The sequence below is a fragment of the Neolamprologus brichardi genome, chromosome 1, assembly GCF_056152115.1.
Source record: "Neolamprologus brichardi isolate AB-2024 chromosome 1, ASM5615211v1, whole genome shotgun sequence".
NCBI classification, from domain to species: domain Eukaryota; kingdom Metazoa; phylum Chordata; class Actinopteri; order Cichliformes; family Cichlidae; genus Neolamprologus; species Neolamprologus brichardi.
The window spans coordinates 41,974,346-42,002,148 of NC_142104.1; the positions used below are offsets into that span (position 1 = coordinate 41,974,346).

Genomic DNA, 27,803 nt, shown 5'->3' on the forward strand with positions numbered 1-27,803 from the left:
GCTACCCTACAACCCGTCCTGCTCTGTAGTAGAATCAGCGACATTTGACCGTCCTGTTGCTCCCGTTGAATTTTATATAGCATATTTAAAATGTAAAACTTAAAATTGTCCGTAACCTGCGGACAAATGTACATCTTTTATTAGATGAACACGTGGTTTGGTTATTTGCCTTGTGGTGAAAACACACTGAGAGAGGACTTTTTATTAGTGATCTTAACACTATTTTTTTTTTCCTCATATTAATGTAATTTCCATCCATCCATCTTCATCCGCTTTATCCGGGGCCGGGTCGCGGGGGCAGCAGCCTAAGCAAAGAGGCCCAGACCTCCCTCTCCCCAGCCACCTCCTCCAGCTCATCCGGGGGAACACCAAGGCGTTCCCAGGCCAGCCGAGAGATATAATCTCTCCAGCGTGTCCTGGGTCTGCCCCGGGGCCTCCTCCCGGTGGGACATGCCTGGAACACCTCACCCAGGAGGCGCCCAGGGGGCATCCTTACCAGATGCCCAAACCACCTCAGCTGGCTCCTTTCGATGTGGAGCAGCAGCGGCTCTACTCTGAGCCCCTCCCGGATGGCCGAACTTCTCACCCTATCTCTAAGGGAGATGCCAGCCACCCTTCGGAGGAAGCTCATTTCCGCCGCTTGTATCCGCGATCTCGTCCTTTCGGTCACTACCCACAGCTCGTGGCCATAGGTGAGGGTAGGGACGTAGATCGACCGGTAAATTGAGAGCTTCGCTTTTACACTCAGCTCCCTCTTCACCACGACGGACCGGTGCAGCGTCTGCATTACTGCAGCTGCAGCCCCAATCCGTCTGTCGATCTCCGGCTCCCTTCTCCCATCACTCGCGAACAAGACCCCGAGATACTTGAACTCCTCCACTTGGGGCAGGACCTCATCCCCGACCCGGAGTGGGCACTCCACCCTTTTCCGGCTGAGAACCATGGCCTCAGATTTGGAGGTGCTGATCCTCATTCCCGCTGCGTCACACTCGGCTGCGAACCGCTCCAGTGCGAGCTGGAGGCCCTCACCCGATGAAGCCAACAGAACCACATCATCCGCAAAGATCAGAGATGAGATCCTGAGGCCACCAAAGCGAAAGCCCTCCGCCACTTGGCTGCGCCTAGAAATCCTGTCCATAAAAATTATGAACAGAACCGGTGACAAAGGGCAGCCCTGGCGGAGCCCATCACCCACCGGGAACGAGTCCGACTTATTGCCGGCAATGCGAACCAAGCTCTTGCAACGGTTGTATAGGGATCGAATGGCCCGTAGCAATGGGCCAGACACCCCATACTCCCGCAACACCTCCCACAGGACACCCCGAGGGACACGGTCGAATGCCTTCTCCAAGTCCACAAAACACATGTAGACTGGTTGGGCAAACTCCCATGCACCCTCAAGTATCCTCGAGAGGATGAAGAGCTGGTCCAGTGTTCCGCGACCAGGACGAAAACCGCATTGTTCCTCCTGCATCAGAGGTTCGACTAGCGGACGAACTCTCCTTTCCAGCACCCTGGCATAGACTTTCCCGGGGAGGCTGAGGAGTGTGATCCCCCTGTAGTTGGAACACACCCTCCGGTCCCCCTTCTTAAAGATGGGGACCACCACCCCGGTCTGCCAATCCACGGGTACTGCCCCTGATCTCCACGCAACATTGCAGAGGCGTGTCAGCCAGGACAGCCCTACAACGTCCAGAGCCTTCAGGAACTCGGGGCGGACCTCATCAACACCAGGGGCTCTGCCACCAAGGAGTTGTTTAACTGCCTCAGTGACCTCGCCCCCAGAAATTGGCGGGTCATTCCCCTCATCCCCAGACTCTGCTTCCTCCTCGGAAGACGCGTCAGTGGGATTAAGGAGGTCCTCGAAGTATTCCTTCCACCGCCTGACAATTTTCTCAGTCGACGTCAGCAGCGCTCCGCCAGCACTATACACAGTGCAGGTAGAGCACCGCTTTCCCCTCCTGAGACGCCTGACGGTTTGCCAGAACCTCTTCGAGGCAGTCCGAAAGTCTTTTTCCATGGCCTCTCCGAACTCCTCCCACACCCGAGTTTTTGCTTCAGCCACTGCCCGAGCCGCATTCCGCTTGGCCTGTCGATACCTGTCGGCTACCTCCGGAGTCCCACAGGCTAACCAAGCCCGATAGGACTCCTTCTTCAGCCTGGTGGCTCCCTTCACCTCTGGTGTCCACCATTTGGTTCGGGGATTACCACCACGGCAGGCACCAACCACCTTGCGGCCGCAGCTCAATGCAGCAGCTTCGGCAATGGAGGCGCTGAACATGGTCCATTCGGACTCGATGTCCCCCGCCTCCCTCGGAATGCTGTTGAAGCTCTGCCGGAGGTGTGCGTTGAAGATCTCGCGGACTGGGGCCTCTGCTAGTCGTTCCCAGCACACCCTCACTACACGTTTAGGTGCACCAGGTCTGTCCAGCGTCCTTCCCCGCCACCTGATCCAACTCACCACCAGGTGGTGATCAGTTGACAGCTCAGCCCCTCTCTTTACCCGAGTGTCCAGAACATATGGTCGCAGGTCTGGTGATACGATTACAAAATCGATCATCGACCTACGGCCTAGAGCGTCCTGGTGCCACGTGCACTTATGGACACTCTTATGTTCGAACAAGGTGTTCGTTATGGCCAAACTGTGATTAGCACAGAAGTCCAATAACAAAGCACCGCTCGGGGTTAATGTAATTTGTTCATCTAATTGAATACAATCTATTTGTGTATGATTGTCAGTCCAAAGAGGGAGAGAGGAAAGAGGGGAACATGAGGAGAAAGTACAAGTTCAGGAAGAACCAGGTAAGAAAACAGACAGGGAACAGTGAAACAGAGAGTTGACTACCAAAAAGTGATAGACAGATGTGCCAGTCAAGGTGAGGTGACATAGGTTAAAATAAAATTTAAAAAAATCTACAGAGCCATAGTAGTATCTGCAGTAAAGATCTTTTCATACATTTTACCATACGCAAAGTTGCAAAACAGTGATGTCATGTATCCTGACGAGGACCCAGGCACAGAGAGACGTGATGAATTTAAGAATCTTATGATTTAATAAAGAAATTTGCAGACTTGCACAGAGATGGTAAAATTATGATGACTGATAACAGAGACGAGGACAACAGACGATGAGGACAAGGAGGAACAGGGGTTTAAATGCACCGAGGAGACAGACAGAGGACAACTGGAGACATGTAGGGATGCAGGGACTGCAGAGACAGGGAAGACGTCTCATCGTGATGAGTAAAGTTGATCTTGCCTGGTTGAGCAGCTCTCTGGGTGCTCAGCACCCCCAAAGCTCTGATCCTAGAATCGCCCCTGGAATGCATCATTGTGGGCCATATGAAGAAAGGATTTTTAAATGAGCTTTGTTCACTCTGTCACTGTCATAGACAGAATAAAGATCTAAATAAAAAATATGTACATTTCTTTATACTGCCATAATTTATATTAGATATTGAAATCTGAGTATTCAGCTCTAACCTGACAGGACAAACTGTAGGTGACAGACACTGAACATTAGCAACGAGAGAACATGACTCGCTGATGGATCTGTGGTGACTCAGACAGTAATAGAGTCTGACGTGGATCCAGCCTTAATAAGCTTGTTTTTAGTAACTAAAATCTGTTTTTATGTCAGAACATTTGATTGTTTCAGCAGTTGTTGTGAAGTCGTTCTTCTTAACTAGAAATCATTCAGCCATCGTGCACTCTCCTTGCCCTCTGTGGTCTTTCAGTTTTTATTCCTGAGCTGTGCACTCATTCTTATAAATTCAAATAAAATACAGATTTTACTGATTCAACTTCAGATATCATGTCTGCTTCATTTGTCATTAAATAGCAAGAAGGCAGACCTTACCTGCTCATGAAAGTGGTTGTCGGTCAATCGTCCCGTTCATTTTGAGCCTTTAAACTGGGGCACTGTTTCTAGAAAAAGCTGTCATTCTTAAACATTTAATGCAAAAAAATAAATAAAATAAGACCCCTTGAATTAAAGCTGCAACTCAGTTACATTTTGATTATTTAATGTACAATTGCCTGTAATGGTGTAACACTGCAAAAATGTGACATCATAGAAGCCATGGTATAAAGTCAACAGTGTGGATCGTGTTTTTGTGCCCAACAGGTGAGATAACCTTGTTGGAGTTCATGGAGGGAGCTCAGAAGGATGAATGGGTCATGAACCTACTGAAGCTGGATGTCAACGCCACCGGCTGGGTCATTCAGAACTGCGGCAGACTGGAATCAGCCACGTGATTTATTTGGAGGCCGACAGAGTGGTGCTATCTACATACCTGAGGTTTAAAAGTTTGCCTTTGTCTCCACGTTCATCTCCCTGCAACTTGGAGCTGGAGCACAGCGAACTGTTTCATAGGTGCAGTTCAGCAGGGGTGGTTGGTCCAACAGTCCAACAGGCGTTGCTTTGTGTCTGTGGTCCGAGCTTCTTATCAGACTTATTTTTCAAAATGTCAAAACTGGGAAAAAATAGCACGTAGCTTCAGGCAGACTCTGTGTCATTTCACTGGACAATAAAACAGGTGAAAAGAGAAAGAAGAGAGTATAAAAGAAACATGTGCAATGACTTTAGTTAATCACACACTGATTCAGGACATCAAGCAACATTTGTCCAGCTAAAGAAATCAAAACTCACAAAACGTCTTGGTAAATGCAGCTGATGTAAATTCATATTCATGTGTTATTATTATATTCTTAGATCCATAATGGTTACCCATAAAGGATCATTTCTTGTAAATATATTTATACAGAGAGACAGTTAATTTACACTGTCAACAAAAAACTGAAGCACATCTTATTTAAGCATATTTATATATAATTAGTTATTATGATGAGGCTGTATACTCTTGATTTGGACATTATACACGAACCTCTTCTGTTACTCCTGTAGTGTTCAATCATCAGAGTAATGTAATGAAAGATACTTACAGTCATGTGAAAAAGACATTTCTGATAGGACTCTGTAGAGTTATAGAGTCATTGTTAGCCTGCGGGTCTTCTTTTCACAGCAATAACTTCAAGGAATTATTCACTGTGTGAATTTATCAATCTATCCATTCTCTGTTGAGGGATTTTGACCAACTCTTCTTTACAATAGTGTTGATGGAGGTTTGCAAGTAAATCATTTATACACAGCAGTTCACTCAGACTGAGGTCTGAATTTTAACTGACACCTTCTTCTTTAGCCTTTATGTGCTGGTGTGCTTGGATCCGTGTTCTGTTGTATGACTCAGTTTTAGCCAAGCTTTAGCTCCTGGATAGATGGCCTCACATTTGACACTAGAACACTTTGGAACACAGTTTTCCATGACTGCAAGTGATCCAAGCCCAAATCATCACCGCTCCACCGCTGTGTGCTTGTATAGACTGTTTCTGCTGTGCTGTTTCTTCTTCGGTGAGGTATGTTATGGTTAAACTTGTCCACTTTAGTGTCATATATGTAAAGGACATTCTGGAAGTCTTCTAGTTTGTTCAGATGCAACTTTTGCCACCTAAGAGTGCTGCCAGAAAAGGCTCTCTCCTGGAAAGGATCCAAAAAACACATTTATTCAGTCTAACTGTACAATCACCAACGTTTGCATTATCCATGCTAACTGAATATGACATGTAGCTCCTGGGTTTTATTTTTTGGTTTGCATCTTTCCCACTCCTTTGAAGATGTTGGCACTGAGTTAAGGTTTTCATACTTGCTGATGATCAGTTAATCAGATGCATCTGATTAGCAGCACCTGACGGCTATTTTCTCTCTTAATTCCTATGGAAGCAGGAGCATTTAGTTTTTGACAGGACTGCACAAAGTATGATGGTATGTGCTAATAGTAGCAGCACATACCCTGCAGAGTGGTGGAACAATGCATAACTACAGTTTGTTTTATTTATTGGGGCGATTGTGGCTCAAGAGTTGGGTGTTCGTCTTGTAATTGGAAAGTTGCCGGTTCGAGCCCCGGCTTGGACAGTCTCGGTCGTTGTGTCCTTGGGCAAGACTCTTCACCTACCGCCTACTGGTGTTGGCCAGAGGGGCCGATGGCGCGATATGGCAGCCTCGCTTCTGTCAGTCTGCCCCAGGGCAGCTGTGGCTACAACTGTAGCTGCCTCCACCAGTGAGTGAATGAATAGTGGAATTGTAAAGCACTTTGAGGGGTCCCGAAAAAGCGCTATATAAATGAAGTCCATTATTATTGATTTATTTAATCATTTCTTTCACAAACTGGTGTCTAAGAACATTATTAAGGAAAAGACAATAACAGATAACAATAACACTGTATTATGTCATGCAGGAGTGTGCCAAAGGAGGCAGCGTAACACTGAATGTGAGCATGACTTTTGTTTCTTTGTTGCACTTGGAATCTTTGTCACGTGTAATAATGTATCCATTTAAACTTATTACAACAACTTCTTTTGCCCTTTTACAGCAAACAAAAACATGTTTTGTTCACAGCAAGTTGTGTTTCTGCCATTTTATCATTTGGCAAGAGAGACTAAAAGAAACTTTCTGATGAAACCAGGCAATACGATACAAAACAAACCAAAACAAGCAGCTGAGAGATACTAAAACTGGTATAATTATCTGTGGATTTGTCACTTTATGTACAAATTACACTACATACTGTACAGGATGACATAGGACAGGACAGGAGATTATTTTAAGATTATTTTGCACCTGGTGCCATCAAACTATCATCTGATTTCAGGAGAACACTCGAAAATATATGTGGTCTCAACATATTTAGAGTTATGTTTATCAGCACAGATATTTCTGTAGTGTTTCACTTCCTGTTTGGACATCAAAAGATTTCCTGGTGAACTTGAAAGATCATTTATATGAAATGTGCAATTATTTTATTAATAAAATATATATATATATATATATATATATATATATATATATATATATATATATATATATATATATATATTTATACATCATGTTGCATTTTCTTCGTTTTTCATACTGTGCTAGTTACTCACTCAGGTCAGCAGTTTGTACACATCTACGCTGAAGCCCAGTTACGTCTTTTAAAGTTGTGAAAGTCAAACAAAACTCCCTGTAATTTTTGATATTTAAACATTTTCTTCTTTAATATCAGAGATGAAAGCTTTACTAACTTTTATTTATACTTAACAACATTTCTGTTTTCATAAGTGAATTGTAATGTCTTGTTATTGTGTTTTCTCCATGTGCAGGAGTTCAGGTGGTAGATGTCTGTCTGTGCAAAAGACAGCATCATATATAAAAAAAGACATGAAGCTATGAATGCACCGAAGGTCTAACAGTTCATTAAACCTGATTTCTCAAATCCAGGGAACTTGGAACACTGAGATTTCCTTCACTGTATGTCGAATAACTAATTGGTCAACTTTACTTTATTTCATGAGCAGGTTTCATGTTGCAGATTTGACGAACCTGCATTCCAAAAGTGCATAATTTAGGTATCTATGATACGTTCAGGGGCGATTCTAGGATCAGAGCTTTGGGGGTGCTGAGCACCCAGAGAGCTGCTCAACCAGGCAAGATCAACTTTACTCATCACGATGAGACGTCTTCCCTGTCTCTGCAGTCCCTGCATCCCTACATGTCTCCAGTTGTCCTCTGTCTGTCTCCTCGGTGCATTTAAACCCCTGTTCCTCCCTGTCCTCATCGTCTGTTGTCCTCGCCCCATCTCTGTGCAAGTCTGCAAATTTCTTTATTAAATCATGAGATTCTTAAATTCATCACGTCTCTCTGTGCCTGGGTCCTCGTCAGGATACATGACATCACTGTTTTGCAACTTTGCCTACGGTACAATGTATGAAAAGATCTTTACTGCAGATACTACTATGGCTCTGTAGATTTTTTTAAATTTTATTTTAACCTATGTCGCCTCAGCTTGACTGGCACATCTGTCTATCACTTTTTGGTAGTCAACTCTCTCTGTTTCACTGTTTCCTGTCTGTTTTCTTACCTGGTTCTTCCTGAACTTGTACTTTCTCCTCATGTTCCCCTCTTTCCTCTCTCCCTCTTTGGACTGACAATCATACACAAATAGATTATATTCAATTAGATGAACAAATTACATTAATATGAAAAAAAAAATTACTGTTAAGATCACTAATAAAAAGTCCTCTCTCAGTGTGTTTTCACCACAAGGCAAATAACCAAACCACGTGTTCATCTAATAAAAGATGTACATTTGTCCGCAGGTTACGGACAATTTTAAGTTTTACATCTTAAATATGCGATATAAAATTCAACGGGAGCAACAGGACGGTCAAATGTCGCTGATTCTACTACAGAGCAGGACGGGTTGTAGGGTAGCAAACATCGTGGGAAAACACATGTAACGATGTAAAAGAATGAATATGGTTTTGTTGTTGTTAAATTCCTGTTAAACTTGGGATCGCAACCATGGGTTTATTTCGAAACCTTTATTTTGAAAATCCGCAGCGGAAGTCTGCTACTGGTAAACGGACTTTCCCTAAGCTTATCCGTTAGTAGCAATGAAGCTTTTGCTGTGGTAAGTCCTTCCTCAGTCCGCCCTGACTGAACATGAGTTTAAAACATATTTGAAAATCCTCATTGAAGTTAACATGGCAGTGCATTAACAGCATGAACTGCCCATACTGTAGCATCTGAGTAGATTTCAGTTTTATGATCTTGTTTTGCAATTAACGGGTTAGACGGTAGGAAAAATGGACACGCTGAGCTAGTGGCTAACAGCTAGAGGAGACTGTCGTGTCTAATAACTTTGAAACTTCTTTTGATAGTTTGGGCGGAATCCTGTTGCTGAAAACCCATGGTTATCCATGTTCCCATGTTATTGCAGGTATGTGTATTTTGAAACATGTATTTGGTTGAGCTGCAGGCTAATTCTGTTTAAGAAATACTGCTTGTTAAGTTTTGCCCAGTAGATGGCAGCATTGTTCCATTTACTATTGTACATGAAAGGAAATTTGGCTTTGGTCTGGAAGTTTATTTATATTTACATGACCGTGCATTTAAGTGAATTAATTTCTCTTTTGTTACCTAAACCACAATGCAGTAATGTTTTTATTTTATTTTCCGTAATAAGTTTTGTTGCCATTTTATTTTTCAATCAATATTTGTTTTTTATTTATTTTAAGAAAACTGAGAGTTCCACTATACGATCATTAGCTTATCGTTAGTAGCAATGAAGCTTTTGCTGTGTTTGGGCGGAATCCTGTTGCTGAAAACCCATGGTTATCCATGTTCCCATGTTATTGCAGAGACCCACAAAACGGGGAATAAACCACGCCTGAGCTCTACCGATCTCGAGTCCAGAGAGTTTTTCTCATGCAGCACCGGAAATAGAGACTGAGGGGGGTTACATTGGTGCCGTGAGCCGTCAATCAACTGTTTGGACGGTGGACTCCTCTCAGCAACGTGGGGCCAGTTTCAGCGCTGCACATTTGTGATTTATTGTGTTCTTTCTGGCACATTTTTTTAAGGAACAAATATAGCATTTTTGTTTTATTCTAGTCTCTGTGATGGACATCACAGAGGAGGGATCGAGTACTCCTAATGTTGTTGGTAGGGGTAGGGGGTTGTTATGTTCCCCTTTGTATTTGCGTTATGACACTCCTGTTAGTGAGCGTGGTTTTATTAGAGGGGATAGTCAGAGGATCCCAGGGTCCCAGTCTAGTGAAGGGATTGTTGTCCCTCCCCCTAGCCCTGTGTCACACATGTCTCAGAACAACAGTCCACCTTCTCCTAACCCAGATACTATTGCCACGGAGATTGTGAGTCAGATGGGGGATGTGATCCAGTTGGTTGGTCAGAGGGTAGCACAGAGTATCTTAACCCAGCTCAGCCCGTCTGCTAGTACCCCTTTACCTGCACCTACTGCCACATCTTTCCATGCTGTGTCGTCTACACCTGCTGTTGATGCTGCGCATGTGCAGTTTGTGTCCCACAGGAAGCTTAAGGACCCACCATGCTTCAGAGGGGATGGTTCTGATCTCATTTCTGTGAGAGAGTGGGAGGATCTGATGAGAGCCTTTATAAAGCTGGGGAGTCTGAGATCTGAAGAACAAGCTGAAGAGATCCTTGTTCATTTGAGAGGCAAGGCTAAGGATGTGGTCCAGGTTGGCATTAGAAACAGTGTCGTAGATGTCACACGTGATCCTGAGGCTATTTATGGAATCCTGAGGAGACACTTTGACTCTGCTTAGTGCTCACCTCTTCCACTGGCAGACTTCTACACCACTCTCCCAGAGAAAGGTGAAAGTGCATTTGATTACTTGCTTAGGCTGCACCGTGCTGTTGATCTTGCTGTTGAGCGCCTGAAGGAACGAGGACAGGCGTTGGGTAGCCCCAGCACTGAGGTCACCCGAATGTTCATCAAAAACTGTCCCTCTCCTGAGCTTGCCATGATCTTTAGATCAAAGACAATTGATAGATGGACGGCCCACGAGGTCCAGGAAATCCTATGTGAGTCCCACTCGGGAGGAACGTTGAATTCAAGCAGCATGACAACTGGGAGAGTTGCAATGAATGCACAGCAGATATCAGCAGCATTGCCTGCCCAACCAACAGAGAAACACATTCAGCCACAGTCGACAGATTCAGCTACTTTGGAGCGGCTCATAGGCATGCTTGAGAAGGTTCTTCTGCAAGGATCCTTTCAGCCTGGTATGACCACACGGCCTAATTCCAGACGTTCCAGGATTGAGGGCCTACATGATAAACCCTGTTCCGTCTGTCATGATATGTCTCACACAGCTTTTATGCACTGCCGAGATCACAAACTCTGTTTTCTGTGCCACTCACCTGACCATGCCAGGCGTGCTTGTCCTAGATCCTCGTCGTCTTCTGTCCCTCAATGGTCGGAAAACTAGTTGATCCACATTTGAGGGAGGAAGGTGTGGATCATCTGAGTGACTCCCCCATCTGCAACAGTGATGACCTGGAATCCATGTATGAATCTCTGTGTTCTGCTTCACCACCTGGTATGACAGTTGTCTTCCAAATGACGCAAAGAATTAAGAAATCTGACAGTTTGTTTTACACAACTGTGGGAACTGTGGGTGGAGTTTCACTGAGAGCCATGATCGACAGTGGCTCTATGTCGTGCTCTATTAATGAGGCTGCTGCTACGTGGCTTTTACAGTCCTGCCCTGATCTGAAGCTTGAACCAGCTAATGACATTGTTGTTGTTGGTGCTGGGGGTCACCAGTTCCAACCAAAAGCAGTTTGTGATTTGGAAGTGACTATTTATGGTTTCAAGCTGCTCATCCCCACGCTGGTTATTCCAGGCCAAAGTGATGACATGATTATTGGCAGTAACGCTATTAAGTCGTTGATTCATGTGATGAGGAATACGGATGAGTATTGGAGGCTTCTATCTATTTCAGGTGATGTCACCAATGATGACTGTAGCCAGTTTTTATCCATGCTTTCCAATGTTGAGCGTTGGAGGGGCGGGGCGGTGCCTGATAAGATTGGCACAGTGAAGTTGAGACAGCGTGTTACGCTGGAACCTCTTCAGGAACACCTCGTGTGGGGTAAATTACCTCCCTCTTCACCTCTATCAGCAGGCTGCACTGTTATTGTTGAGCCTACACAGTCAAGATGTAGACCCAGAGACATCCTGGTTGGCCGTTCCGTCTCATCACTGTGGGGTGACAAATGGGTTCCCCTCAAGCTGATTAACCCCAGCAACAAGCGTGTGACTCTGAGGAAGAACTGTAAAATCGCTGATGTCAATCCTTGTATCGCAGTTGAAGAGCTGTCTCCTCCTGAAAAGATCATGGCTAACAGACACTCTGTTGAACAGGGTTCTGTGCCCATAAGGTCTGTTGAACAAAGGAAGGAACTCTTGCACGGACTAGGACTACAAGACTTGGATTTAGACAGTTGTGAGGTGTCTGACAGATGGAAAGATCAGCTTCTGCAGCTTGTGGAAAAGTATGAGTCTATCTTTTCTAAGGATAAAATGGACTGTGGAGAAGCTACCGATTTTGTCCACAAAATACACCTTGTGGATGAGAGGCCTTTTCGTTTGCCCTATCGCAGAGTACCGCCGAGTCAGTATGAGAAGCTGAGAACTGCTCTGAATGAGATGGAAGAAAGAGACATAATCCGGAAGTCAAACAGTGAGTATGCATCACCACTGGTCTTGGTGTGGAAGAAGGATGGCAGCCTGCGCATTTGCACTGATTTCAGATGGCTCAATGCAAAAACTGCTAAAGACGCGCACCCGCTGCCACACCAAGCCGACGCCCTGGCTGCTCTCAGTGGAAATGTTTTCTTTTCGACAATGGATTTGACCTCTGGATTTTACAATGTGCCTCTCTACGAGCCTCACAAGAAATACACAGCATTCTCCTCACCCTTTGGTCTCCATGAGTACAACCGGATGCCTCAGGGCCTGTCGAACAGTCCGGCGACGTTCATGCGAATGATGATGTCGATCTTTGGTGACGAGAATTTCAGCAGCTTGCTTTGTTACTTGGACGACTTGATGGTGTTTGCGCCTGACGAGGTGACCGCCCTTCAATGTCTTGAGATGGTCTTCTCTCGGTTGAGGAGTCACAACCTTAAGCTGGCCCCTAAGAAATGCCATCTTCTTAAGAGGTCAGTTAAATTTCTTGGACATGTCATTTGTGCGGATGGTGTGAGAACTGATCCAGACAAGGTTAACACCATTACCAACATTAGGGAGGAACAGCTTATGGAGAGCAATGGTGTGACTCCCTCCCAGAAGAAGATCCGGTCCTTCTTAGGAATGATCCTTTATTACCAACATTTCATTCCTGATTGTTCTGCGAAGGCCAAGCCCCTGTTCAGGTTGCTTTCAGGACGACAGGCAATTCCCCATGGGAGGAAAGGAAAGAAGCCCAGGAAGCAACCCTCTGCCAAACCATCTCTGACACCAAGTGACTGGACATCAGCATGTCGCACATCATTTCAAACGCTCAAGATGGAACTGGCTAATGTTGTCACCCTTGCTCATCCCAACTTTAATGAGCCTTTCATCCTTGCAGTTGATGCCTCCTTTGATGGCATCGGGGCAGTGCTCTCACAAGTTTCTCCTGGCGAGACAGTGGCTCGACCTGTTGCCTTTGCCAGCAAGACATTGTCACGGTCTCAGATGAACTACCCAGCGCACAGACTAGAGTTCTTGGCGCTTAAATGGGCCGTGTGTGACAAGTTCAGCCACTGGCTAAAAGGAAGGCACTTCACGGCTTGGACAGACAATAATCCCTTGTCCTACATCTTGACAAAGCCACGTTTAGACGCTTGCGAGCAGAGATGGGTGGCGAAGCTCGCGGCGTATGATTTTGATCTAAAGTATGTGCCAGGGGTTAAAAATACGGTGGCTGATGCTTTAAGCCGTGAGCCATTTGTCGAGTCATGTATTGGTCATCGTTTGCTGAAAGAGCCTTATGTTGCTCTACTAGATGAGGTCAACGGGGTTGTGAGAGGTACTGTGCAGGATGCTTTTCGGCTGACTAACAATTGCCACATTGTTCAGGACACAGAGCCAGACTCACCAGACTCTGTTTCTGAGTGTGACCATCAAAGTGAGAGGGGTTCGATCGATGCTGATGAGGTGTCAGCTGTGCTGAGTGCGCAGTGTGACCCTGGTTTGACCAATGACAATCCACCTTTATCACAGCTTCCTGAGGAGGACCCTGTCGTTCCTCTCCCACAAAGCCAGCTCTCAAGTCTTCAACAACAAGATCAGGCAATAAACAGAGTCCTTTTCTATGTGCGAAGAAAAAGGAAGGCTACAGGGCGAGAAGCAGCTTCAGAACCAGGTGGCATTGGTGGGCTTCTCAGGCAGTGGAAGAAGCTTAAAGTACAGAAAGGCATCCTGTACAGGGTGATAAAGCATCACCGCTTGAGCAAGAAGATTTTCCAGTTTGTTGTTCCTGATAGCCTGAAGGTTCAAGTCCTCCTCAGCCTTCATGATAATGCAGGCCATCAGGGCCAGGCACGAACACTTTCCCTCGCCCGTGAGAGGTTTTTCTGGGTCGGGATGGAGAAAGACATAACCAACCGTGTTCGACAGTGTGAGAGATGTGTGGTTGGAAAAACACCTGAACCTCATGCTTGTGCACCACTGGAAAACATCCAGACGTCAGAGCCGATGGAACTAGTGTGCATAGACTTTTGGACCGCTGAGCTCAGTGATAATAAGAAGGTGGATGTTCTGGTCGTAACTGACCATTTCTCCAAATTGGCACATGCTTTCCCCTGTCGAAACCAGTCTGCAAAACATGTAGCGCGCAGGTTGTGGGATGATTTCTTTTGTGTTTATGGCTTTCCTAGGAGGATTCATTCGGATCAGGGATCAAATTTTGAAAGCAGACTGTTGAAGGACCTCTTAGAGATGGCAGGTGTCCAGAAATCGCATACTACGCCATACCATCCTATGGGCAATGGGGTCACTGAACGGTTCAACAGGACACTTGGGAATATGCTGAGGACTCTCCCTCCAACAGCCAAGGCTAGGTGGCCTCAGATGTTACGCACTCTCACGTTCTGCTACAATTGCACAGTGCATGAGACGACTGGTTTGGCCCCCTTTTATGTCATTTTTGGGCGAGTTCCACGCCTTCCTGTTGACATAATGTTCCAACATGTGCTGCAAAATGATGATGTGATCAGCCACCATGAGTTTGTCTCACGGTTGCGGAAAGACCTGTTTGATGCCTCACAGATTGCCCAGAACCATGCTTTGCATGAGCAAGCGCGCCATGCCAGACTCTACAACCGTAAAGTCAAAGGCTCACCTCTGGCTGTAGGTGATAGAGTTGTGTTGGCCAATCGTGGTGAAAGGGGAAAAAGAAAGTTAGCCGACAAGTGGGATCCCACGCCTTATGATGTTGTGTCAGTTAGGTCTGGGATCAATGTGTACAGGATAAGAGAGAGCCATACAGGCAAGGAAAAAGTTGTACACAGAAACCTCCTTCTCCCTGTCAACTTCCTGGGCTTAGGTGTGTCCCTTGTTGACTTGGGCAGAGAGAATCTGAATAATGGAGATGACCAAGGGTCTGTGAAGTCAACACAGATGGATCATCATGACAGGACACTGGACTGGCTACTGAAAACGCCGGAGATACAGGGTCTCGCTGATGATGAGCCGGTGGAAGTTGAAGGTTCCCTCAACGTGAGACGCCATTCTCTCTGCAATGTGGACCCCAGCAGTGGTTCTATCACAGCGGAGGACCCACCCCCTGAAGTTAACGCTGAAGTGTTTGAAAACTCCATTAGTGAGTCCCCCTTGCCTGCTCCCGTGATCAGTGATGGTGCTCTCATATTAGTATGTGCACTAAACATCTTTTCATACGTTGTACCAGAGGCCAAGGTGTCTCCATTTTTCTAATTTTTTAATAATATTTTGTACATTTCAAGGACTCTTCTGTTTTTGGAGTGTATTTTTATGTATCTGTATTGTATTATACAAACACTTTAAAAGTGAATCTCTGTCCAAAAAATGCACTCAGTTTACTTTTTACTCACTGTGAGCATCATTCATTATTCTCCTCAGTAATTAAGGTTAGGATATGTTTTTTATTCCAATCCATTCTTCAGCATTTAAATAACCTTGATCAGATTTGATGGTTTTGTTACAGACTTTACAAAAAAGTCTTTTGCTTTTCTTTCACAAATGTGGGATTAAATTGTGTTAAAATGTACAAAACAGTGATGTCATGTTTTGTGACGAGGACCCAGGCACAGACAGACTTGATGAATTTAAGAATCTCATGATTTAATAAAGAAATTTGCAGACTTACACAGAGATGGTAAAATTATGATGACTGATAATGGAGATGAATACAACAGACGATGAGGACAGGGAGGAACAGAGGGAACTCGGGACAACTGGAGACATTTAAGGATGCAGGGACTGACAGAGACAGGGAAGAAGTCTCATCGTGACGAGTACAGTTTATCTTGCCTGGATGGGCAGCTCTCTGGGTGCGCAGCACCCCCAAAGCTCTCATCCTAGAATCGCCCCTGACACAGACATAGCGGGCTGGGAAAACCATAACTTGATTATTGTCTGTAGCCCACATGATTAAACACTTTAGTTACATAAAACATGTGAGTTTAGATTTTATCTACTGTATAGCCTGTATAGTAAATTAATATGTAGCCCAATAAGTATAAAATCCAGAAAGCTACACAACATGGGGCGGTTCATTTACAAACACAGGTCTAACTTGAGTTTCACACAGTTTTTATTAGAAAACAATCAAATTGTTAAATGCTTAAAGTACACAAACTGTCAGAAATCTGCACCGTCATGAGCAGAAATTTATTCGTTGATTAACCCTCCGAGGTCTAAAGCCCACGTTGTGCACATCAACATCACAGATTTGTACAAATAAAGTTGATAACAAAGACATGTTAAATATTAAGTTGCCATAGCGATGCCTCCAGGGAAAAATGAGGGAGCAGAGCAAGAATGAGACCATATTAGTGGATATATGTTTGATAACTTTGCCTAACAACCATAAAGAAATGTTTTATATTTTGTGTGTTATTGAGCTTTAATCCTGCATGAAGGCCAAGATGAATCTCTTAGAGTAGAACTTTACAGGAACTATTAGAATAAATAAAAATAATAACACATTGACCGCTTTAGTCTTTTAGATTCACTTCTGTCTGTTTTTTTGTCTCCATTTAAAAGATATCAAACTCTGAGCAAAGAACTTGATGTAAAAAGAATCTCTGCACATTCCACAGTCTTTGCTGCTAAAGTGACATCACAGCATTTAAGCATGTTTTGAATGAAAACATCAGCATATGAACACAAAACTGAAGAGACACTGCAGCCGTATGAAAGCAGACCACTATTTAGTGACATTTCGACGTTTCCCTGAGGATTAACTGCTCTGTAATTTACCAAGAACTAAAGTAAGCTCAAATTTCAGTTTCTAAACTTAAGATCATTTACTTAAATATATAAAGCCTGATTTTCCTGCCTGCCAGGACAGTATTTATGTACTTTACATTGTGCAAGACTAGACTATATTTTCCATCATAGAGAGGATGATGTGGATCTATTATTCAGGAAAACAAATGAAGACTTAACTGATGTAATATTTGACAAATTATACATAAATGAGAAAATGTTCTTAATCATATCTGAGTGACAGAAGCTCTTTTTAACACGATTATTTCTGAGATTATTTTGTTCATTTAGGAAAATAGAGAAGACTTTTGTTCTCAAACAAACTATTAGAATTTCTGAGAAACTGAGGCTGCGTCCACATGTACACGGCTGTTTTTGAAAGCGCAGCTTTGTCTCTGCGTTTGGGCCTTTCGTCCACACCTAAACAGCAGATTGAGTCACTGAAAGGTGAGATTTTTAAAAACTCCTGCCAGGGTGGAGATTTTTGAAAACGACGTCTTTGTGTTTAGGTGTGGACGAGGAAAACGGACATTTACTCAGGCAATGTCAAAAGTGTGCGCGCTGTTGACGCCACGCTGTGGCCACGTTAGTGTTTACATGAGATCAATTTCTACAATGGCGGATGTAGACAACATACTGTGTCTGTTAATCTTAGTATCTGCAGTTTTTACACGCTGACATATACACACACAGTTACTGCGCCTCCATTTAGAAACACAGAGGCATCAGACGTGGCTTCTACATTCAAAACAGTCGGTTTGGAATAAATGTAATTTAAAAAAATGACATTTATGTATGCTGTATGCATTTTGTCCATTCCAAAGTTGTGAGTCTGTTCCAGCCAAAAAGCTGTCTTTAGTTATTAACATTTGAAACGATGAAGGCACGTGAAAGTAACACAAAATTAGCTGCTTTTCCAGAAAAAGACAAAAACTTTTCAGAAGTACGTAAGGTTTTGTGAGGTTTTCCCACCCAGGCTTCTAGACTTCTGATTGGCCAACATTTCTACACGGTTAAGATTTGGCATGTTCTTGACAGCGTTTCAGTTTGTTATTAGCGTTTACATGTGGAAGAAGATATTTTCTCAAAACTGCACATGTGGACTGGATTTCTTTTTTTTTTTAACGAAAAAGGAAAACGTGCGTTTTCAAACATAGCCGTGTACGTTCGGACGCAGCCTGAAGTCATCACAAAAAAAGCAAATTCTCTGAACATTCTGAGTTGAGGTTTACTGATCATTGTTGTTTTGTGTTCCTTGTAGTCAAAATGAGTGGAATAGGAGATGGATTCCAAAATTACCGTAATGGTAAGCACATGTGCTCAGTCTTGAAATTGATGAAAAACAGATTTTCAGCAGATAGTTATGAATGCTAATTAAAAGATTAAATGATCTTGCAGACCGGCAGGTTACCCCACAAAGGTTTTCAAATGGAGATCAGGAACATGCTAATGAACCAGTTAACCAACCAGCTAATGATCCAGTTAATGAACCAGTTAATGGACCAGCTAACCGACCAGCTAACGAAGATATTGGTGGACTCCGGGGCTACATGGTCAATCTTTATCTTGCTCTCCGTGATATTTGTCGGAGGCTGGATGCGCTAGGAGCTTCAGTATTGAATCAATATGACGATTACCTTTACGATGATAATTACAATGTCAACATTCGAAATATTAATGTGAGGGACAATAATGCCAATGTTGACAACAATGTAAACATTCAAAATATTAATGTGAGGGACAATAATGCTAATGTTGACAACAATGTCAACATTCAAAATATTAATGTGAGGGACAATAATGCCAATGCTGACAACAATGAGCAGCATGAGGATCACAATGCTGTTGTTGTTGGTGGCATTGAAAATGAGGATTCTGATGAGGCATTTGAAGACTGTGAGGATGTTCACCAGTACATCCCAGAAGAGGATCCTCAGCCAGGTGTTTCCAGGAGGAGGTCTAGAGAGATGGATGAAGAAGACGTGGAACCAAAGAAAAGAATCAGATGGAGCGAGGAGTTTTCTGATGATGACTCTGAATTCTTCTCTGCTTCTGACACTGATAGCGTGGGATGTCCTCATGTTGGTAATATTGCCGATGAGGACATCAATCAGCAGGTAACAGAAGAAGAACCACAGCCTGGTGGATCCATGAAAAGGTCCAGAGAGGAAGATGTTGATGAAGAAGGTCGTAATAGCAAAAAATCCAGGCTTGCACACTCTGATTCGGGGACCAGCTCAGCTGTGTACGACCACTCTGAGAGCAGCAGTGATGAACTTTTTGAAGATGCGCACGAAGAGCTTGACAACCATGAAGCTGGAGGCTCGAGGAAGCGTTCCCGAGAGGATTTTGAGGAAGAAGAGGAATGTTTGCCTGTGTGCAAATTTCGGAGGTGTTCAAATGAGTCCACCAGCAGCAGTGATGAAGACTAAGACTATTTCGACGGGTTTCTTCAGTATCCTTTTAGTAGGCTGATGGCCTACTCAGGTGACCCTGAATCCTCCATGCTGCAATAAGCTGGGCATACACTGTGCTGCGATTTTTTTCAGTCGCGTTATTCAGCTCCTGCTCAAACTGATTGACTCGCAGGGGTGAGAAGTTTGTGCCGTGGCTTGTGTCCAGATCACACGCCGCACCGCCGTTCTACTCCGTCTTTTCACTCTCATTTCTGCGTTTGCGCGTGCGCAGTGTGAGACGCTGCGGTGACACCCTCAGGACGACCGACAGGATTTCAAACAGGTTTGATTTTCTTACGAGCAAACGATTGATGATCGGGAGCTGGTCGTGAGGCGTTAATCGCTTCTCGTTACCCCATGTAGACGATGCACGACACACGATCAAGGCCAAACTCGGGACGATGCCCAAAACGGTCGCACGACTGAAAAAAATCGGCTCAAAATGGGCCAAAAATCGCACAGTGTATGCCCAGCATTAGGCTGCCGGGGGATTCCCATGATGCACTGGGTGCTTCTTCTTCACCCACTATGTTTAATAGACCTCTCTGCACTGAATGGTACTTGTTATTAACCTCTGGTTCTCTTCCACAGCATGTCTTTATCCTGTTTTCCTTGCCCCTCCCCAACCGGTCGCAGCAGATGGCCGCCCCTCCCTGAGCCTGGTTCTGCTGGAGGTTTCTTCCTGTTAAAAGGGAGTTTTTCCTTCCCACTGTCGCCAAAGTGCTTGCTCATAGGGGGTCATATGATTGTTGGGGATTTCTTTGTAAGTATACCTTACAATATAAAGCGCCTTGAGGTGACTGTTGCTGTCATTTGGCGCTCTATAAATAAAATTGTAAAGCGCTTTGAGGGGTCCTGAAAAGCGCTTTACAATTTTATTTATAGATAAAATAAATTTATAGATAATAAATGCAATCCATCATTATTATTATTATTATTAAAATTGAATTAAAAATTGAATAGATGTCACTGTGATGATTTCTTCCCTCCATAGAAAGCTTAGACCCAAATGCAGATTCAATGCACATGGTTAAACTATTTATGAGACTTTGTTTAAAGAGAGCGAATGGAGAACGTGGCTCGAGCTAGGAGTGTCAGCAGAGAGCAGGAACCAGAGGAAAAGCTATCGAGAGACTGAACACCTGGCTCCTGATGGGAACAATCCAACGGGAATTCTGCAACAGAGGGAGAAGAAGTTGAAGTTGAAAGATTTACGCTGTGTCACATGAAAATATTCCTTTGCAGCATTTGATTGAAAATAATTACTTTGATTCCATCACATCTTAAATGAATAGTGCTGGACGGGTAAGGGAGTTTGAGGGTAGGATGAGTATGTTGGCAGAGGAGATCTAAACACAGGGAAAACAAGGTTAAACACAGGGAAGCAGCAAGCCAGAACTGGAGCAGAGGTGAAGCCTAGTTACCACTGGAGATGGCAGAACAAACTGGCGAGGAGTAGCAGGCAGCGCTGGTTTAAGAAGCCCTCCTGCTGATTGTTTGCAGATGAGGCCCAGGTGAGATGCTGGAAACTCCACCTCTGAAGTGTGGACACAGAATCCCGATTCCAAGTGGAAAAGCCCCTCAGACACTTCCATGGTGCATGACAAGAAGGATGAGAAAGCATTCATTGTCCATCCATCCGTCCGTCAGCGTAATGCCTAAAAGTTTATTCAGATGTAAATATATTACATTTTTAAATAAAGATCATCAGTGTTTTTAATGACACTGCATTTCATTCATGTGTCTCTATTGGACAGTGTTGTAGAAGTTACAGAAGACAGGAAGCAGTTCCAGCTTGGCCTGACGTTTGATCACTAGTGATGTGCGATACCACTGGTTTCCTTTCCGATCTGATACCAAGTAAAATTCAGGGTGGTATCGACGTTACTGATCCGATACTTTGTACAAAAACTTTACTCTTTTATTGTATCTCAAATTATAGCGTCATAATCATTACAGGACATCAGATTACTTGTTCTTATCACTTAATAATGCAGAGTTCATCATATAGAAATAAAAAAAACTGAAGCTGTGCTATTTGAACATGTTGCCTGCCTGCAGCACTAAAGGACTCCGTGAGAGACATCTGTCTTGTAGCATCCCTGGCTGAATGATGGTCTCTTATACTGATGCTTCACAGAGGTTTTATTGGAAAGGTTTTTATTGAAACATTCAGTGAAGACACCGTAAGAGCTAGGAGCAAATCAAAACCAGCAATATTAATACCATAACATCAAAGGAAACAAATTTCTCCTGCTCACATATAGCATATACATCAAATTTACATCACTCAATTCATTATATCACCTCACTAACTTACAACTACACATAAATGTCAAGATTAACAACATAAACTCTATTAAACGACATTTTGATTGCATGTAACTTATTCCGTTAAAGGAAACATTAACAAACCTTGTGCCACTGTCAGCCAGGTACTAATTGGCAAAGGAAACGTACATATTTTTCACTTTAAGGCACACTATTTACCATATCCTAAAAGAAACATTACTAACAGCCCTTTAACGGTTTTGCGCCAGTTTCCTGTTTCAAAATAAAAGCATGGATTTCAAAATAAAACCGAAGTGCCTTTCAAACAAACGTAAAAATTGTTACCGCGCCAGATCCGCGGTCCCGAACCGTAGTAAGGAAACCTCTGGCAGTTACTTGAAAGTTCCGTAACTGGCTCGTAGCCGGCAACAGCTTACTATACAGGTCAACTCCGCTAGCAAAAAGATCGAAGGAGGCGTAGGAAACTGCTTCACCGAACTTTATTTCTTCTCCAAGGCACGAACACCGCGTACAGTGGGCTGAAACAGTCTACTCACAGCGAGCATCGCCGACACAACTCTGGCTGTCGAGGGAGTTATTATATTCCTTTTATTTATTTCCTTTCCGTTTCTTCTGTAGCTAACCGTTACTTTTTCTTATTCTCCGCTCTTTCTCCACACACTTCTGTTTCCACATCTGGACTTTCTGTTGCTGCTGTGAAACTTTCTTTGAAGTGGCTCATCAAAGTTGTAATTGATAATCAATTCCCACACAATGTGAGAATCCAATCAATTTGTTTATCAGGGGAAAGGTGTGATTTTTTTAGGACACAGGAGCCGAACATTAACCGGTTTAATCTTAGCTTATTTCCATAAGAAGAAAAACATACTGAGAAAGAGATCACCAAAATATACATGTACAAATGTGAAACGGTCATATGTAGTGTGAAAGAGCTATTTGACATCTTGAACCTCCTAGGACCTGCCGTCCACATATGTGGACATCACATTTTGGGTTATTTAGACCAAATTACTCAATTTTGCTCTACAAGGGCCTGATATCGACTTACGGGGACATTATACTGCTACAGTTCTATCAAAATTTTAAATGAATATCCTCACATGTGGCTTCGATTTTTCATAAAAACAAAAATAAGGTAAAAAAAAAAAAATCTGGTAATTCTTTGTTTTTACATTCATTGGACCCAATCAGCCCAAATATCAAAGACAAATTAAAAATGCATGCTGTGGAAGAGTTTGGGTCTTAGGAGGTTAAATTCAAAGTAATGTATAAATCCACTTACATAAAACATGAAAAGGCGGAGCAGCGATGCCCATCAGCCAGTGGATGATGGTGGGGCAAGATGGCAGCTTCCACAACATGACGCCAGCTCCTGTGTATTTTTAGTAGATAAATGATACGTTTATGACAATGTATCAATTTGTTGGACGATGTAATTACACCTTAATTATGTAATTAGAAGCAAAAATGATTTTTTTAATCAAATCACCTCAAAAAATTACTGTCCTTACTTTCTAATTGATTCTTTACCTCTAAAAGGGGCGGCTGTGGCTCAGGAGGTGGAGCAGCTCATCTACTAATCAGATGGTTTTTGGGTCGATCCCTGGCTGCTCCAGACTGCGTGCTAACTGGCAAGACATTAACCCCAAGTCACTCTCTGATGAATGTGTGTGAATGTTAGATAGAAAGCACAGAAAAAGGGCTTCTATGAACAGGTGTGAATGAGGCGACCTGTATAGAGCGCTTTGAATGTTCAGGTAGAAAAGCACTGTAAACATTTCTCTGTGTTGATTTCTTTTAGACCTCAAACATCACTCACCCTGTTGCAGGTTTCTTTATTAATGCTGAAAACTAATGATGTGCGGATCGATCCTGAAATATCGATTCCTCCGATACCAATCGTTTATGTTCTAGAATCAATTCTCACATTAAAATATTGATATTTTAGTAATTTAGGGTAAATTTGTAGTTTATCACTAACAGGAACACAGTGGAAAGAAACTATAACATTCGGATTGTCTACATTCAAAGGAACTACTTCCTCTTCAGCCTTTCATAGTCATTTGCGAAATACGGCTGTATAAATGTCTCGCAGCCCCTTGGCGTGCGCACTCACAACAATGGCTGAGCGTAATTGGAGTCATGTGCGAACCTATTTTACCTCCACAAACACTGAGACGTGGTTTGCGATACGTGTGGCAAAAACGTGAGGTGTTGTGGTCACACTAGGGAGACATTCAAAAAGGTTGTTGTGTGGGGGGATAAATACATTTTATAGTGTTTATTTATCAGATAAAATGCGTTAAATGTCCGGAAACAGCGGGGGTGTCCAAATTCAGAGGCTGCTTCCACCTGAGGACCCGGCCTTCGCGGTCTGAAGAAAGCCGGGTAGTACGTCACGAGCTCCCTCGGTGGAGTGAAACTGCCGTCTGCTCCTTGCTATCTAACATATAACCGGGCGCTGACGTAAACTCTCGACCGTCTCACACTTCTGTTTAATCAGTTTTCTGTTTGATGTTTATTCAGCTGTGTGAAAACCCCGGAGGAACCCTCCTGAGGGATTAATAAAGATAAATTTAATTTAATCTAATCTAATAACTTTAATCTCAGCCAAACCGATTTACTCACGAACAAATAAAACACTGAAAAAGCCAAACAATAACATTTTAAGTTAGAAGTTTACACGGCTACATTCTCACCTGAAAATATGTTAAAAGTTTTTTTGTGACCCAGAAAGAGAAATAAGAGTAATATTAAAACTAAGCAGCTGCCGTCATTGTTGGAAACAAGTACTCTGATGTCCTGTAATCATTATGATGCTATAATTTGAGATACAATAAATAAAATAAGTTTTTGTACAAAGTATCGGATCAGTATCGTCGATACCTCCCTGAATATTACTTGGTATCAGATCAGAAAGGAAATCAGTGGTTTCGCACATCACTACTGAAAACCCAGAAGGGAAACTGACCTTACTGCTTCCTTTAAGCATCTAGAAGCTGCTTGACATCTTTACAGATCTTTCTATATCTTTCAAAACTGTCTATAATATTTCTTTACAAATACATATTACATATTGTAATTTTGCTGTTAATTCATCTTTGCATCTGATAGGAGAATCCCTCCCTATTATGATTTCAGTTTCATCGCTGGACGAAGCTTCAAAGATTTTCATTCATGCCACCAGCATTCTCTATATCCAAACTATTGCGGCTCCTCCAGCCAGCGGCCGCGGCAGGCTAAACACGAGGACACAGATGACGCGCAACAGTAAACACATGAGATACACATCTGTACTATGTGCTACTTTTATTCCACATACAACTGTCCACTATACAAATCAGCACACGGGCTCAAACCATTAAACAAATGCACAGACTGCACAAATAACTGCACCATTTACTATGCCAAATTACAACATTGGCCTGTTGCATAACTTAGTGCATAAGTTTACATAAACCATCAAGTTACAGTCAAAAATGCATCAAAATGATTCAAGCTGCGCTCAACAGAAGGTTTCGCCTCATGCTCACCCTACCTTTCTGCTCATCAACATCAGGTGAGTGCAACCACATTTATCACCTAACACACCCACGAGTCACGCCCCACACCCGTGCACCAATACAGTGAGTGCATTTAAACCAACCCACTTAATCAAAAAAGGAACAACTCATATGACTCCTACACAAACTACTGCCTAACACATAGATTAAGTCAAACATCTTTCTCATCAGTTCTTTGGAAACAACAGAATGACTTCAAGGCGTTGTCGTGCATTTGTGTATTATGTTGGGTTGCATGGTAGCAGGGGCGATTCTAGGATCAGAGCTTTGGGGGTGCTGCACACCCAGAGAGCTGCCCATCCAGGCAAGATAAACTGTACTCGTCACGATGAGACTTCTTCCCCGTCTCTGTCAGTCCCTGCATCCTTAAATGTCTCCAGTTGTCCCGAGTTCCCTCTGTTCCTCCCTGTCCTCATCGTCTGTTGTCTTCATCTCCATTATCAGTCATCAGAATTTTACCATCTCTGTGCAAGTCTGCAAATTTCTTTATTAAATCATAAGATTCTTAAATTCATCAAGTCTGTCTGTGCCTGGGTCCTCGTCACAAAACATGACATCACTGTTTTGTACATTTTAACACAATTTAATCCCACATTTGTGAAAGAAAAGCAAAACACTTTTTTGTAAAGTCTGTAACAAAACCATCAAATCTGATCAAGGTTATTTAAATGCTGAAGAATGGATTGGAATAAAAAACATATCCTAACCTTAATTACTGAGGAGAATAATGAATGATGCTCACAGTGAGTAAAAAGTAAACTGAGTGCATTTTTTGGACAGAGATTCACTTTTAAAGTGTTTGTATAATACAATACAGATACATAAAAATACACTCCAAAAACAGAAGAGTCCTTGAAATGTACAAAATATTATTAAAAATTAGAAAAATGGAGACACCTTGGCCTCTGGTACAACGTATGAAAAGATGTTTACTGCAGATACTAATATGGCTCTGCAGAGTTTTTCTTTTCTTTTATCCTATGTCGCAGACTCGCAGCACAGCCAGGTGCTGGAGTCTGCTTTGACCCATGGTCCTTCTCAGCCAGGTATGGAGCTGCCTCAAGACACTAAAAGACCTCTCACAGCTACAGCTGCTAACTGGGTTTGTTAGGGCAACCTGAATAACAGTTTTCAGTGTGGTAAAGATCTGATTATCCAGAAGATTGTACAATGTTAACATATCTGGGATGGCACCAGCCTCACTCTTGAGCTTCAAAAAGTTTTCTCTTTGCCAGTTTAACAGTTTGTGTTGTGCCTGTCACTGTTCTCTGTCTGTTTTCTTACCTGGTTCTTCCTGAACTTGTACTTTCTCCTCATGTTCTCCTCTTTCCTCTCTCCCTCTTTGGACTGACAATCGTACACAAATAGATTTTATTCAATTAGATTAAAAACAATACTATTAAGATCACTAATAAAAAAGTCCTCTCTCAGTTTACTTTCAACCAAAAGGCAAATAACCAAACCACATGAACATCTAATAAAGGATATAAATATTGAAACACTGATCCAACATTATCCTTTATTGATGGATCATTTGATCTTACACGTTTACCTGAATGTGGCTCCTTTTTTGAAAAAACTTCCTCATATCCATCATGAACCTGGCTGTCTCTCTGCGCACACAGACACACACACACACACACACACACACACACACACACACACACACACACACACACACACACACACACACACACACACAACAGCAGTTATAAGGTTAATGGGAATCCAGTCAGTTAGCTAGTTAGTACCTTGGGTTTAATATCGGCACATATGACAAAATAAGCAGCTTCTCTCCTTTTCAAACAGGACAGTGGTAACAACAGCAGGCTACAGATAATGTTACGTTTTAGATTTTAAATAGGCTGTATACATTTCAATGGGAGCAACAAGACGGTCAAGTATCGCTGATTTTACTACAGAGCAGGACGGATTGTAGGGTAGAAACATCGCCGGAAAACACGTTTTCAACACTGCAGGTTACCTGGTGTAATGTTTTTCAGCTAAAAAGAAACATGGCCTGACTCCTACCCAACTATATAAAGAGTAACTTAGGGTTAAATGCAGCTAATATGTCCTGTTTTAAGGCAGGCGCTTCCACCTCCGCTCCGCTGCGTCTCAGACACCATCGCTCTGGCAGAAACAGTGTTGCCAACTCCTCAGTAAGGAAAATCGCTATTGGTTGTCCTAAAAGTCGCTAGAAGTCGCTAAATGACGTCATCACCTAATTTGCATAATTTGTCATGCTAATGTAATTGTAACCTACGCTGCTGGAGAGAGAAATAACATCGTGGAAGAGACATAAAGTGAGCAAAAAACGTCCTAAATGCATTTAGAATTTATTTAGAACTACGAATTAAATTTCTTTTAGCAATTATTGTTTTTTGTAATGTCTTTCACGTCTTTTTTTAGCGACTTTTTTAAGAAAAAAAGCTAGGGGATCTGAAAACTCCATCCATCCATCCATCCATTCGCTTATCCTTTTCAGGGTCGCGGGGGGCGCTGGAGCCTATCCCAGCTGTTATAGGGCGAGAGGCGGGGTACACCCTGGACAGGTCGCCAGTCTGTCGCAGGGCCAACACACAGAGACAGACAACCATTCGCACTCA

At 43.1% G+C, this 27,803-nt stretch overlaps 1 protein-coding gene and 1 long non-coding RNA gene across 6 annotated transcripts; one reads left to right on the forward strand and one right to left on the reverse strand.

Annotated features, from left to right (window-relative positions):
• The first annotated feature begins 2,776 nt into the window (after positions 1-2,776).
• On the forward strand, positions 2,777-21,074 carry LOC148106502 (uncharacterized). Of its 2 annotated transcripts, none has more exons than XM_087842372.1 (3): positions 2,777-2,802; positions 18,145-18,189; positions 18,282-21,074. In XM_087842372.1, exons 2-3 carry the CDS (start codon positions 18,150-18,152, stop codon positions 19,313-19,315), a joined length of 1,074 nt encoding a protein of 357 aa, XP_087698498.1. In that variant the 5' UTR covers positions 2,777-2,802; positions 18,145-18,149; the 3' UTR covers positions 19,316-21,074. The 2 variants fall into 2 exon arrangements, with proteins under 2 accessions (XP_087698498.1, XP_087698494.1); XM_087842368.1 differs by lacking the exon at positions 2,777-2,802 and adding an exon at positions 16,305-16,885.
• Positions 15,714-27,356, reverse strand: LOC148106503 (uncharacterized). Of its 4 annotated transcripts, XR_015719159.1 has the most exons (8): positions 27,179-27,356; positions 26,747-26,807; positions 26,479-26,541; positions 23,162-23,259; positions 22,914-23,003; positions 20,764-20,997; positions 20,606-20,688; positions 15,714-20,514 (listed from the first exon to the last, which is right to left on the reverse strand). It is a non-coding gene; the product is annotated as an uncharacterized LOC148106503 (long non-coding RNA). The 4 variants fall into 4 exon arrangements; XR_015719162.1 differs by lacking the exons at positions 22,914-23,003; positions 23,162-23,259 and having other exon boundaries at positions 27,179-27,349; XR_015719160.1 differs by lacking the exons at positions 22,914-23,003; positions 23,162-23,259; positions 26,479-26,541; positions 26,747-26,807; positions 27,179-27,356 and adding an exon at positions 22,168-22,245.
• Between the last annotated feature and the right edge of the window lie 447 nt (positions 27,357-27,803).

Excerpts from the sequence above, each read along its gene's own strand:
- LOC148106502 (XM_087842372.1), top strand. The coding sequence starts at position 18,150 with ATGAGTGGAATAGGAGATGGATTCCAAAATTACCGTAATG. Across the intron at positions 18,190-18,281 it reads ATTCCAAAATTACCGTAATG|ACCGGCAGGTTACCCCACAA; the intron begins GTAAGCACATGT and ends ATGATCTTGCAG.